At 36.6% G+C, this 15,205-nt stretch overlaps 1 protein-coding gene across 10 annotated transcripts in view; it reads left to right on the top strand.

Moving 5' to 3' along the window:
- MICU3 (Mitochondrial calcium uptake 3) overlaps nucleotides 1-15,205 on the top strand; it is an 85,541-nt gene that overhangs the window by 16,837 nt on the left and 53,499 nt on the right. For all 10 annotated transcript variants that reach the window (XM_067115242.1, XM_067115241.1, XM_067115245.1 and 7 more), the window contains exons 2-5: nucleotides 9,390-9,531; nucleotides 11,169-11,279; nucleotides 11,550-11,597; nucleotides 12,134-12,216. In XM_067115242.1, the coding sequence (XP_066971343.1) occupies nucleotides 9,390-9,531; nucleotides 11,169-11,279; nucleotides 11,550-11,597; nucleotides 12,134-12,216 (384 nt within the window). The remainder of the gene's footprint in view (nucleotides 1-9,389; nucleotides 9,532-11,168; nucleotides 11,280-11,549; nucleotides 11,598-12,133; nucleotides 12,217-15,205) is intronic.

The following is a 15,205-nucleotide window of genomic DNA, read 5'->3' as shown; positions in this document are numbered from 1 at the left end:
AATCTCTTAGCATTATTATTATTATTATTATTATTATTATTATTATTATTATTATTGTTATCGAAAATGCAAAATTCATCAAATAATATAGCAGCTCTGAATTTTTAGCACTGTTTTTTTACGTTAATCGTCAGAGGCTAAGGCCAACGTTGAGATTGCTTTTCCGTAAGGATTGAGGAGGTTTCAAGAAATATTTTTTTACCTTTCAAAGTGACCTTAATGACAACGGGCAGACACAAAATAAGGATTAAGAAGTTTCAGCGCTCACCTGAAAGACTTCGATTCCTAACTTATCAAAGATGGATCCGTGGTATCTGGAACGTAAAAAGATTAACTCAGAAGACACCATTTATTGATTGTATAGGATTAAAATTACGAACAAAGTACACAATAATTGACGATGACAAGTTAATTACCTCTCGTTATATTAACACGATGCGTTAATTTAAATCGGCATATGATAATTGCTACCTAGAACACAATAATGAATTGGTGGCGGGAAAGCAATGGCCGGTGGTATATCTGTTCATTATCTGGTTGAAGTGAAAATTACAAAAGTCATATGTTTTAAATGGGTAGTGAGGTGTGAAAATATGGTTATAACCGTAAACTAATAAAAACAAATGCGTTTGATAAGAGGGAAGTGAGAATAGCATGTAAGTAGTATGAACATTAGGTTTAAGGCACCATTGGTGAAGCGGTATATGAGGAGCATGCAAAATTCATAGATTGGGTCATAGAATCAGCAGATAGTGTTTTCGGGTGGCGCAGATTAGGTAAAGGGAATAAAAGCAGTATGTGGCAAGATGAGGAAATAAATAGAAGAGTCGAATTCCGAGGAAAACACTGTTTGGAGAAGTGTATGGAGGGAAGAAAATAGTTGTCAGAGCTCTTTTACATTATTCTGAAGCTTTTAATGCGATTTTCGTCAATGCATTGCAAAAATAGTTTGGAGGAAAATGCTTAAGGCCAAAGTCTCAATTGCATCTTTGCTGACAGTCTGCAAGGGGGAATAACTTAATCCAAACCTATAGGCTTCATAATCAATCTTGGTCGAGAGGTTATGAGTTCAGTTTCTACGGGTTCAGAATAATCCATGTGATGAGCTTTGGTTTTAGTTTGTCTTCTAAATTACCGGATTCTTCTTTACTTTCTTGCCGACTGTGTTCGAGTTACGCATTCATGAACTTCGGTAAAATTATTTGACCTTCTTCCACTTCAGCTGGAGCCATATTCTGGCTAGAACTGAAAACTTTTCTACTCCAGTGAGCTGTATTTTCATACTCAAATTGTAAATAGAGTGAACACGCAATATGCAGTGCTAATTTTCTATGGAAAATATTTCTGGAGTCACTCGCGTTTATCTAAAAGGTTATATATATGTTTGTCTTGAAATTCTTTTATCCTACACACGCACACACACACACACACAGACATTGGAAGTGGGTTATCCAGAAAGTGCTTATGGGTTCATTTCTCCGATTTGTTATTTGTGTTTCCCGATGAGCGACGATTGCAGAAATCGGTAAAAATAGAAGCCGTGAGCAAATTTCATTTTTTTCTATAAGGGGCCCAGTGCCAACAGCAAATGACTGACCTAATCTAGCGAGGGAAAGGGCCTAGTCTGGACATGCAGGCTCCATATTCCATTCTGGTTTGGAAAGAAAGGGAGGAGGGGGAACTGGCAGTTTTGATTTTACTTGTTTGTGCATTTTATTTTCGTTATCCTTTATCCTTGGCCTTTTTGTCTTTTTTTCTCCTTTCTGCCTTTCTGCAAACGCGTGCCTTGATAATGAGTGTGAAAACATTGTCCAGCTCCACGCCATTATTGCATTTTTGAGAGTCGCGAATACGATGGTCACCAGGTTTGATAAGCCATTCGTAGCATCCTCTTGTACTATGATCGCAGATTGTTCTGGTATATCTGTGCTCCCTGAATCATCGATTATGCTTTTTCCTACAGGACCGAGCATTTGCCTTGTGCAGACTTGTCTGTCTTGGCCGTTGCATCCCAAGTTACTCACTCGCAAACTTTGCCGTCTTCCTGTGTCTTTGCAACCTGCTGCCATTCAAACCAGACTCGTAAATTTCTTTTTCTTCTTCTTCTGAGGATATTTGAGCATTCCTTAGTCCACCAGAGACTCTCCTTTGCTTGATATTCAGCTCTTTATGAAAGGAACTGCGTATATACTGTTCTTGCATTGCATTCATGTGCTGCTCTTCCTTGCTGTTTGAAGTCTTTGTCGGAGGCATTTGTAATGATGCGGCGTGACTAGAATAATCTCTGGTCACTCTGAGGTTTTGATTACTGGCGCTAAAAGTTTGACAATAACGTCTGTGTACGTTTAGAAATGTTAGGGTTAATCCAAGTAATTCTCTTAGTGCTGTTCAAGTTAACATTCAGTTTTCATTGCTTCAAAAACAGAAGAAGAGAAATTTAAAATCCCACGGGGGTCTGAATATAATATCCCACCAATGTGAGTTTGTAAGTGTGTGTGCTGCATGTAAGACTCCTCTTTTACACACACACACAGATCTTGAATGCGTGCACAAGGGCCACTCCGACATAAGCTTCATTCAGGTCCCAACCTTTGATAACATCGCCTAACACACAACGTGGAATATATGAGATAACCATATGCAGTAACTCTGAATATTGTCGTTCATCATCTTCGCCTCTCTCTCTCTCTCTCTCTCTCTCTCTCTCTCTCTCTCTCTCTCTCTCTCTCTCTCTCTCTCTGAGGGCAAAAGGGGTTTCCAGCAGGTAGTGATGGGATGGTTGAGGGGAACTCCTACGGAGAGAGAAAGAGAGAGAGCTGGAAAGATGCTGGATTTTGTGTTGCAGGTGTTAGGGTTGCTGGTTATACAGAAAGGACTGGTCAGAGGAGGGGGAAGGGTTGGATTCCTTTGGGAGTCTGGGAAGAGGAGGGAGGAAGAGGAGGAGGGGGAGGAAAGGCGCTTTTGAGTGAGATGTCAGCAGCGGCAGCAAGAGCGGTGTTGTTGGAGGAGGCATTGTGGGTGAATGTAAGGGCGGGCGCTAATAAGGAACACCGTCGACACCTTGATATATGAGGCCTGAGACTACCTGTGGTGGTGGCCTCCAAGCTCTCTCTCTCTCTCTCTCTCTCTCTCTCTCTCTCTCTCTCTCTCTCTCTCTCTCTCTCTCTCTCTCTCTCTCTCATCTGGTGTGAGGATGGTGACTCTACTTGGCTGGAGCATTACCTTGTTTTATTGGAATTGAAGGACTACTTCGTGTGGTTGTTTCGTAGATTTAGTACGTTTATATTTCATTATATATATATATATATATATATATATATATATACATACGCACATACATATATGCTTTCACATGAAGTCATTAAGGGGTGGCTCTAAAAAAAAAACCGATGGCTGCTGCCACATTCGTACTTAATTAACACGTTAAGTGCCTCAGACGGCTCATTAGCAGCACACGACCCCTCACTCACATTGCACTATTTATCTTGATATCTTGCATACTCGCACTTTCTAAATTTTAAGGTCTTGACTCTCCAGTGCATTTTCCACTTTGTCTATCCAGCTGTTTCCAAGTCTTCCTGTCTTTCCTCGGAACACTTGCGAATTACTCTCTGTACTACCCTATCGTCCTCCATTCTTTTCGCATACCAATCCATCTGAGAACACCGCTCCATCTTTTCACGAAAGCAAACCCTTTAACACTACGCATCTCCACATTTCTCGCTATTTCAAGTCGTCTTAGGCCGCATGTGTAACGCCTGCAATTTATCCCGGCAGCTTCAACGTTTTTCTTTCATTCGCACTCAGCCTCCACACTTCACTTCCATGAAGGAGAGTTGGTTTATCAATCCCTGTACGTGTTCCAATTTTGGCTTCCATAGACACTCAAACGTCAGACGTCTTTCCCCGTCCTTGGCACACACCTTGCTATCTTCTTGAAACTATTGATGCCAGTGGTGTAATCTATAAGTACAGTGTAAAGGCTTTTATGTGCCCTACTTAGGATCATTGTTTATGCCCGTATCGTAATTCAGGCGTTCCATTCAGTTATTATGAAATTGAATTTTTTAATTTTTTCTTATTGTGGATGAATGTACAGTATATTCTTTCAGTGTAAACGGGGCTTCGGTATTTCATATTTATATATTTTATTTGCTTTTGTAGTGAGTTAGTTATATGTTGCGAGACATTTTGTACCTTGCATTTTATGTATTAGTTGGGTAAATTTAGTAAGTTTCTTGGACTTGTCCATTTGTATGAAAGGGACGGACCTCTTCTCAAACCGCATCTTGTATCCGTGTGTTGTTTCTCTTCATCCGCCATGCTTTGGAATTTTCTTTTAAAATCTTATAATCTTCCTTCTTTGAAGAGACGGATGTTTGAATTCCTACGGTGTTCAGACTCCATTTTCTGTATTTTATAGGTCTTGGCTATATAAGGTCATGAAGTTGCCCACGCCGTCGGTCTCTTTCTCGGAAAAAAGTTTTGATGTGATTGAGGTTGTTCTGGATATACAGTCCATTCAAAGTGTTCGCAGTGCTTATATGAGTTGTAGTCTTCCTAATCTTTAATGGTGTGTAATATAAGCTTCTTTTTCGGTAAGGTATTGGTCGCCGAATGTTATCGTAATTTACCAGCTTTTCATTGCAACTATACAGTGTTTAGTCTCCATCTTCCTGTCTTCTTTTTTCTTTCTTTTCCTTGTTGAAGGTAGGTTTTGCTCGGTGCGATTATCGCTCAGCGATGATCGTTCATGGATTAACGATGATCGTCAAATGATTTTTAGAGCACTAAAGTGCTTGTTTTTTAATTGGGCTGTTGTGCTTTGAACGATTGACCGTCAGTCGTTCAAAGCAAAACAGCCAAATTAAAAAAAACAGGCAAATTAGTGCTCTAAAAACCGTTTGACGGTCATCGTTAATCCATGAACGATCATCGCTGAGCGATAATCCCACCGAGCAAAACCAACATTCACTGTGGTTATAGTTGTCGATCATGTGCTATTCTCTGATGTAGTCACACGCCATTTGCATTTTATATTCTACGTTGGGATAAATTTTGAATGAATGAAATAATTAAGTCTGCGTCTATGATGCCGCATGGTGACCCATTTGTTATTATTGAGCCAGAAGATGTTTTATTTTCTGCCCTTTGTTTGGCGTCGTAGGAATTCAGTGTCAGTCAGTTTGTTGCTGAAATTGAAATGCTTTTACCGAAGATCTCAATTAGGTGTATGTGATCCTGGGGTGTCCCACCCACCGAATTGCTTGCACACCATGAGCGCTAGTACCCGACGGGGGTGATACATTCATTTTTTTTATGTTTGTATTAAGATAACTATTTTTTCCGGAAGCCGACGCGCAGAAGTCATGCTGACTTGTGCAGTACAGTTTTTCCTGTGCTTGTTTATTTCAGCTAGCAGACTTGAAATCTTTGAAGATCAAATTGAATATTTGCATAATAATAGTTTTTTATAAAAGTTTTTATGATATAAAAAGTATTAGTAGTATCGGTACTGAATAATAGTTTTGTAAGGTTTTCTGATACAAGAGGCATTATAGTAGTGGTACCGAATAATAGTTTTGTAAGTTTTTAAAATATACAAGGCTTTCATAGTAGCGGCGTTGACATTAAAGATTTAGGCTGGGTAAATCTAACAACAGTCGACTATACTGTGGTGTGATTTGGCATCGTTCTTCCCTTTTAGCCTTGGCAGAGGCGCGTTATAGTATATATATGTAGGAGCTTCATTGCCTGAACTGTTGTTTTTATGGTTGCGAGTTGTTTTGTTTATTTGTTTTCTTATAGTGGTTTAGATGACTGACAGTTAATCCATTTATCAATTTAGGATTGTGATTGAGGCAGAAGCTTTGATTTTGTAAATGTTATTGGATTGGTTAATTTTTTCTTAATGTACTGCTAGATTTTTGCTGCTGTTTACCATTTCTCTCTCTCTCTCTCTCTCTCTCTCTCGCTCTCTCTCTCTCTCTCTCTCTCTCTCTCTCTCTCTCTCTCTCTCTCTCTCTCTCTCCTGGCTAACATTAAATATTCTCGTCCATGAGTTGTGACGTCATTGGTCCTTGTGTTGACATAACTTTATAATTACCGTATTTTAATCAGGGAATTGATGCTTGTAATTTCATGTACGTCATACTAATGATATTAACTTTACAGTTGTCATATATTTTCCCAGGGGAATACTGGCTTTTCTAAAGATAGCTCGAATCTCTCGTACTCTGTACGTGTTCATAGGGTCGATTTAAGAAGTAACAGGGCATTGGTGACCCTTTTAGTAAACGAATACCGAGTAGCTCCTTGAGCTTGGCTTGGACTTGATATATTTGTTTTTGTGGCGTTCTATATATTTGTTTTTGCGGCATTCTTGGTTTTCTTTCACATCTCAAAATTGCTTTTATTCCGTATTTTTTGTCCTCTCATTGTCTCTATGGTTCACTAAGTGGTATTATTAATTTTCCTCGCATTCTTTATTATATCTCTGTGGTCTACTGTGTTGTAAATGTTTTTTTCCATCCATTGCTCTCCGTTTAACTTATGGCTACCCAACTTTGTGATTAAATTGATTTCGTTCAATGGCTGGAACATTTTCTGCTGTGAAAAAGGAAGTGTTCAACGGGGGAAGATCTTATATATTGGGAAACGACAATAAGAATTGAGTTTAAAAAAATTGTGATGGGTTTGTTAGTATGTTAACCAAGGGAAGAAGTTAACACAATTATTCAGTAGAGATGAGAGACTATCGTTTTATAGGTATTTTACTGAATAAATAAACAACTGATAAGTAATGGTATACAGTTGACATTTGTTCATTAGTCACTTTTCACTTGTTGGCCTTACTTTTAGATGCATGTTTTCATTGGGACTGACTTGTAGAAGTTTATTATTATTATTATATTATTATTATTATTATTATTATTATTATTATTATTATTATTATTTTACCATTCGCCATTTCCCACTTTTAGAGGGGGATAACACTAGAGGGATAGTGTCTTGGTTTTCAGCGGTATCGACTGAATTTGGAAAAACTTACACCTATTCCCGTAAGTGCTTTGCACCTGTATTAACAAATTGTAAATAGAAAAGTTTAATTCTGATCAGGTTGACAAATTCACTACTTCTTTTGGAAGTGAATCCCGTGTTGACGTTCTTTCTTCAAGTGATGTCCTAAACAAAATGCGTTTGGTTAGATCAGTAGCTGTAGGCGTGTAAATTTTCTCTATAGAAGCTGGATATTCTATTGTGTAGGTCTTATTGTGAATGGAAATGACACGACTGCAGTATCAATGGAAGACGTGTCATTTCTTGAAAGGAAAAGTGTGGGTGAAACGCGTGTATTCTGCGTTCCTTTGCATTGACGCTTATGAATGGACTCGTACGTTTTATTATAATAGTACAGCTCATTGAGTCTTATGAATGAACGTGGGTGTGTATATGGGGCCATTTTCACATGCCTTTGTGTGTGCTTTAGTAAAAAAAAATATATTGAAAGAGAAAGATGGTTTGGTTCTTGAAAGAAACAATCCACAGCTTTCTTTTGACGCAGTGAAATCCAGCTTTTCAAAATTAAGAATCTCGTGTCACCAGCGGAACAAAGACAAACCCTTGTCTTTGAGAGTGGCAATAGCAAGGTGGCTTCATTGGTAAGCCTTTTTAATCATTCACACACACACAATAGCACTTAACAGTTAACATTTTCTCTTACAACAGTGTTAAATCTCTCTCTCTCTCTCTCTCTCTCTCTCTCTCTCTCTCTCTCTCTCTCTCTCTCTCTCTCTCAAATATAACAGTCTTTCTCTCAATGTTAAATATGTTAATTTCTCACTTATCACTGTTCAGTGTCCACTGCTTTCTCTCTCTCTCTCTCTCTCTCTCTCTCTCTCTCTCTCTCTCTCTCTCTCTCGTTGTTAATAATTAACATTTTCGCTTACTGCAATATTAAATACATAAGTTTCTCTCTCTCTCTCTCTCTCTCTCTCTCTCTCTCTCTCTCTCTCTCTCTCTCTCTCACACACACACACACACACACACACACACACACACACACACACACACACACACAATAGCACTTAAGTTAACATTTTCTCTTACAACAGTGCTAAATCTCTCTCTCTCAAATATAACAGTCTTTCTCTCAATGTTAAATATGTTAATTTCTCACTTATCACTGTTCAGTGTGCACTGCTTTCTCTCTCTCTCTCTCTCTCTCTCTCTCTCTCTCTCTCTCTCTCTCTCTCTCTCTCTCTCTCTCTCTCTCTCTCTCGTGGTTAATAATTAACATTTTTGCTTACTGCAATATTAAATACATAAGTTTCTCTCTCTCTCTCTCTCTCTCTCTCTCTCTCTCTCTCTCTCTCTCTCTCTCTCTCTCTCACACACACACACACACACACACACACACACACACACACACACACACACACACACAATAGCACTTAACAGTTAACATTTTCTCTTACAACAGTGTTAAATATCTCTCTCTCTCTCTCTCTCTCTCTCTCTCTCTCTCTCTCTCTCTCTCTCTCTCTCTCTCTCTCTCTCTCAGATATAACAGTTTCTCTCAGTGTTAAATATGTTAATTTCTCACTTATCACTGTTCAGTGTGCACTGCTTTCTCTCTCTCTCTCTCTCTCTCTCTCTCTCTCTCTCTCTCTCTCTCTCTCTCTCTCTCTCTCTCTCTCTCAGCAGTGTTAAACGTGTAACAGTCTGTCTCAACAGTGTTATGTGTGCATCAGTCTCACTTTATTGCTTTCTCAGCTGCATTAACCGAGTGGTAATTTCTCTCTCTCTCTCTCTCTCTCTCAGCAATCTTTAAGTTCAAGTTTTCTGTCAAAGCAATGTTAAACATATAACAATCTATCTCTGAACAATATAAATCATTTAGCAATCTCTCTCTCTCTCTCTCTCTCTCTCTCTCTCTCTCTCTCTCTCTCTCTCTCTCTCTCTCTCTCTCTCTCTCTCTCTCTCTCTCTGTGAAACGTGTAACAATCTCCCAGTCAGGGTGTTAAGTGGTAACAACCCCTTTCTTTCATCAATATTAAACATTTAACATTCTCGCTCAACAGTGCTAAATGTGTTACAGTCTGTCTCAACAGTGTTAAATATGTAATGCTCTCTTTCTCAACACTGTTAGACTTTTAATATGTTTTAATATGCTGCATTTGTTTCTAGCTACTTTTATCCCCTTGGCTAAATAAATAGTTTACTTCATCTCTTATGAATATACTTTCTGGTAAATAGGATGATTTGTGTCCTTCTTGAAGCCTGTCTGTTAGATTGTTTTAGGTGTTCAGTTAAGTTACGAAAGCATTCTGTTTCAGCTACAGTTACTTGTTTCTGTTGTTTTATGTAGACTTTTCTCTCATTTGCAGATGGAAGATCAGTCTCTACGGGGACTAAAGCTCAATCATCGTGAGCGTCGTTTTATCAAGTTTGCGTCTGTTGAGTATCAGGGACAGCTCTACATGACTCCTCAAGACTTCATCGAATCAGTTACAGATTCTGAACCTAGACGTAAGCATAGTTTTATTTTCAGAGGTTCATGGCAGATCGTTGAATTATTATTATTATTATTATTATTATTATTATTATTATTATTATTATTATTATTATTATTATATTATTATTATTATTATTATTATTATTATTATTATTATTATTATTATAATATGTGTGGGATAGTAGATACAATGTTGGCTTTGTACCACTTATTAGCTATTCAAACGTCAAAGAATGAGTTTGTCAGCAATTAATTGCATGCAGGCAAAATAGCATACATTAATATTATTACTGGAGAAATAAGATCCAGATTTCTGTACTTTAAAATATTACAAGAATCTGTTAAAAATGATAAAGCGGGGAATCATTCAAGTGTACTGTTCAACTAAAATGGTTAAATTTTGTACAAAATAATCTCAGATGCGGAACCTGATGTCAGCCAGAAAAAATGTGGTTATTTTCAACCTAGACATCAACAATTCATTACAAGTAGTTGTGTGAATTTGATTTCCTCATTGAAGATTTATGGTATTTTGAAGCCTTTTTCATAATTATGATTATAATTGTTGGTAAATTTTATTGATACAATATATTTGATGGCTTTTTAGTTGTCTGTAAATTTAAACTATTGTGCCAGCTTTGTCTGTCTGTCCACACTTTATTCTGTCTGCAGTTTTTTCTGTCTGCCCTCAGATCTTAAAAACTATTGAAGCTAGAGGGCTGCAAATTGGTATGTTGATCATCCACCCTCCAATCATCAAACATACCAAATTGCAGAACCTCTAGCCTCAGTAATTTTTATTTTATTTTATTTAAGGTTAAAGTTAGCCATAATCATGCTTCTGGCAACGCTGTAGGATAGGCCACCACTGGGCCATGGTTAAAGTTTCACAGGCTGAGCTCATATGACAGAAAACTCAATTGCGCCGAAGAAACTTCGGCGCATTTTTTACTTGTCCTATGTAATACACAACGTGTATCCTTAAATTTACTTATCCACTTTGTTGGTGAGAAAGTTTGATCTTCAACAATAATTATCCTTGGTAGGTCTAGATAAAGTTAGCTTTCATGCTAGGATACTCTTAATGACATTTTACTGCTAAGTAGCTTAAATTTATTCCGGCATGTTCAGAAATGAAAAATAGCAGATAAAGATCACACTGACAAGCTGAAATAAGCTGTGAACCAAATACCTATTAGACATATTAGCTGAACTTAAATATTAACTAAAAACAGTGTTATTTACAGTTCATGTCCCAGCTGATATCCAATAAATTATTATACCTTATTATTTCTGATTATGTATAGTATAAAGCTATTTTTACCAGTTTTTGCACATAGAACATAGGGGAACTGTCACTCTGCTCGTGAATGGCAAATGTAACGAACAAGGGACACTTGCCTTCACTAAAATGTGGAATATGTAGCTTCCTTAAGAGATATGCAGTAGATTTTTACTTGAGATAGATAGATAGATATTTAAGGAAACATTATAAATATTCATTATGTTAATTTTTCAAATGGTTGTAAATAGAGGTTTATTGATTTCATATTTGCAAACCTTTCTTTTCTCTCTGTTCAGAACTAGTTACCAAAGCATTTTCCTATTGATAATATCAAATGACACAACTGATCGTTGTTGATTATTATAGCTCGGTTGAAACGCAGAACCTTGTGGGATAAAGACCTAGACCGTTTTCATCAAGAAACACCATCTCTGTCCAAAGGCTCACCAGACATGTTCCGCACAATTTTTGACAAAGGTGAGTTAGCAGTATTATGTTAAATGCTTCAGATTAAAGTGTGTGTTGTAGAGTTTCATTGTAATGAATAAAATGTCTATATTTTGTATCATTATTTTATAAATTCAGCTGGTTAAGGTATGAAATGTTTTTTAGGTTAATGAAACCACCAAGTCCTGTTTCTAGACTCTGATATAATACCAGAAGTTATTTTTAAATTTTAAAGATGGAAATTGAACAGTTCAGTTGTGAATGTTAATTTAAATTTAATTTTCCTTTTCATCCTGTCAGGTATTATATCATATACTGAATATCTCTTCTTGCTGTCAATTCTCACAAGTAAGTATTCAACCATTTATTTAACTTGTTTGAGATTTTAAATGCTTAATGCAATTTAAATAAATAAGAAATTGGTTGAATTACATTTTTGGGTGTTGGATGTTTTGAAAGTACAGTAAATAAGGTTAACCTGTAAGCTTTGAAGATAAGTACAAATACTAATAAAAGTATTGTACAGTATTTTTTAATTTTAACATATGCTTTTATGTGATAGGTATGCTAAATTGTGCCAAAATAGTGCAGAGGATGTTATCAACTTAAAATTAGATAATGTGCAAGATGTTGCAAGAATTAAGTGAAGATTCTTCATACTGATAAAGTAAACTACAATGAAAAATTTAAGGAATGTGAATCAATTATATACTGTATTTCACATTCTTTTAAAAATAATAAATGGCTCCTTAGGAGGGGCACTTTAATATAACAATATGTAATTCAGTTTGTTCTCTATGTATCTTAAATTGCAGCAAGTTATCTTATTCTAATTAATAAAATCTTTGTATTAATAGTGTATTTAATGAGTTTGCCGTTCACAGAGCCACAGACTGGGTTCCGCATAGCTTTCAACATGTTCGACACTGATGGAAACCAAAGAGTTGATAAAGAAGAGTTCCTTGTGGTAAGTGCTTTCTATTTGGGGTGGATTACTTTTTTATAGGTCTGCATTACTGTACAAATATTTTATCTTACCTCAACAATTACTAAGCTTTTGAGGTTGGTTTGACAGATTTCATTCACTGTCTTGTATATAATGTATAAGAAAATGTTATGCTTTACATGAATTTCGAGTTTTTCTTTTATACCTTCTCAGAATTTTAGACTACATACTTGCCCGTAGTTCAGGTTAGCTAGTACCATAAAATAAGTGAAATTAGAAATTTAATTCACGTTGTACATATTTATCTTCAACCTGTAGCTTCCTTGTATCTAAATGTAAAACTTCTTTCTTGCAGCTTTAATTTGTAGTATATACAGTTTTTGTAGTGTTATTAGAAAAGTAGTAAAACCATCTTAGTTTTACTTTCAATCCGGTTGAATAAGTTAGTGCTTTTCTTATTCATAGATTCTTTTTACCATTACAGTAGTTACTTTGTTATAAGACAGTATGTTGTGCCTTTTTAGATGCTTTAGATATCCTCACACAAACATGCATACGTATGTATGTACGTATATGGTATATATATATATATATATATATATTAAACTGTGAATCTTTCAACCATTAGTCACTTTTAAAAATATAAGTTTTGTATTTAATAGATTCCATTGGTACAATGTTGTCGTATCAAGTAGAGTAGCCAGTGTCTATCCAGAAATACATTTCTTGTGAAGTGTATGTGACTTGCATGGGAGCTGATACATTCTGCAAAATAAGCTATTAATTGCAGTACTTATGCTTTGACGAGCATTAATCCTCTGTCAGATTGTATTTGTACTTTTAACTGACCTCTATTGCTTAACAATTAAACAATGCCTGTGTTGGTAATTGGTGGAGTTGCTACATTTTTGTGTTAACTCATATCACTAGTAGGTATAGAGTAGTGTTAATTTTAGCCATTTGATTTTTTAGTTTTATCTTCTTCTTTTTTTATAATTGTCCAGTCGTATGGAACTAATGTTGATGTTAGAATACAGTATAAGATTATGTTGTGCAATTCTTTCAGTTGCTCACACATGATGCAAAAGTTGATATATTATTTTCCTTGTAGAATTATTAGGGAGAATCAGCAGTTAAAGGGAATCATCATGTGAAAAGCATTGAATGCAGAAAATCACTAAAAAATTGTCAATAAAAATACAGTAATTGGTTGTATGATATAATTTAATATCTGTAAGATAGAATTCTAGGGTCTTTACTGCTAATATAGAAAGTAGAAATTAGTCCAGGCAAAAGGGGGAGGAATTCCATATTTGTTTCACCATAAACCATCACTTATATACAGCTCACTCATGGTCTTTGAGTATTGCAGGAATTGATCTTTTATCTAACAGGAAGAAGAGCCATAGCCCTTTACTCATGCACCTCTTGGATCTTGAGGTACTCAGTAAACACGTACCTCACTGTTTGTGTCAGCAGAGCTCTTAGCAGCTGAGAAGAATTCATAAATTGTTTCCCTTTACAGTATGGTTACTTACAGCTCTTTTATTCAATTATTTCATATACCTTTTAATTATATTTCATTCATCCCACTTTTATGTGATCAGTTATTCGATTCATGACCATAATAAGCTGTGACTTTTTGCTTGAGTTAGCACGCAGATTGCCAGCAGTGGTTAGTTAAAGTTAAGTATACCTTAGTTTAACCAGACCACTGAGCTGATTAACAGCTCTCCTAGGGCTGGCCCGAACGATTAGACATATTTTGCGTGGCTAAGAACCAATTGGTTATCTAGCAACGGGACTTACAGCTTATTGTGGAATCCAAACCACATTATACCAAGAAATTAATTTCTATCACCAGAAATAAATTCCTCTAATTCTTCATTGGTTGCCGGAGACTCGAACTCAGGCCTAGCAGAGTGCTAGTCGAGAACACTCTCTAAATGATTAAGCTGTAAGAAATGTTGGAACAAGCAGTGGTTAGTAATAGTTCCAACATTTCTTAAAGCTTAATTATTTAGAGAGGTTTAATTTTGTGGAGAATATTTATGGTTGTAGGTGTTAGTTAATTAGGTTTAAGGTTTGGCTTCAGATCATAAGCTGTCAAGTAGGTAATGGTTTTGGAATAAGTTCTTGGTCATGTTTGCAAACTTAATGGTTTTTATTTATATATATCTAGGATTAGTTTGTTTTGTATTGTGTTTGAAGGGTGAGTTTAGCTTTCTTGTTTTCCTACTTTTCTCTTTTTTCGTATTGTCAGTTAAATATAGTGGATATTGCCAGTAGATCTTCCTCCTTGACCTCACCTACACAGTGCAAGGAGACTGGTCGCCTGACCAGTGGTCTCTTTTCTATAGGAGATCTTACAAGGCAAGGTATGCCAAGAGTGCAGCTGCAGGTATGTCTGGCTCTTCCACCTGGACATCTTAACTTTTGGTTTCCTTATCAGCACCAAGATCATCTTCCTCTTGGCAGCAGTCAAGGAATGACCATCTCTGGTGGAGGTTACAAAAACTCAACAGGTGCAGCGTAACTTAGTAAATGTGCCAACCTACCAGTGCTGCCTAGCCTGCTGAGACACACCCTTTTAGTGGATTCATGATTGGTCCAGCCAGCAAGTGACCTTTACATTGGAAATGATAGCTATAAGTACATGTTCCATGTGAACGAACACCTCAAAATTTCATGAAGCACCTGAAATAGCTGATCAATTCAGTTCCTTCATTCTGCCACCACACCACTGTTGCCCAGAGGATAAGAATTGCATAGCTAGCTGATTTGGAGTTATTCTAAACAAGCAACATGCCTCTCCAGCAGTTTGTCATCTTCCAGGCTTCAGCAACACGACATGTTCTACCCAAGACTAGCAAAATTAGGAACAGGCTGTTCTGGAAGTGACTGCTCTGGTCAGTCAAAGTCTACTTCCCTTCTCATGACTGTGATCAGAACCCAGCATATGATTGAGATGGTAATTGGGACTGCAACCAGGACTTGACTGGTCAAGTTT

This window comes from Macrobrachium rosenbergii, chromosome 13 (assembly GCF_040412425.1).
Source record: "Macrobrachium rosenbergii isolate ZJJX-2024 chromosome 13, ASM4041242v1, whole genome shotgun sequence".
Lineage (NCBI taxonomy): Eukaryota > Metazoa > Arthropoda > Malacostraca > Decapoda > Palaemonidae > Macrobrachium > Macrobrachium rosenbergii.
Note: the sequence above shows the minus strand (reverse complement) of the source record. Positions and strands in the feature narration are given on the sequence as shown.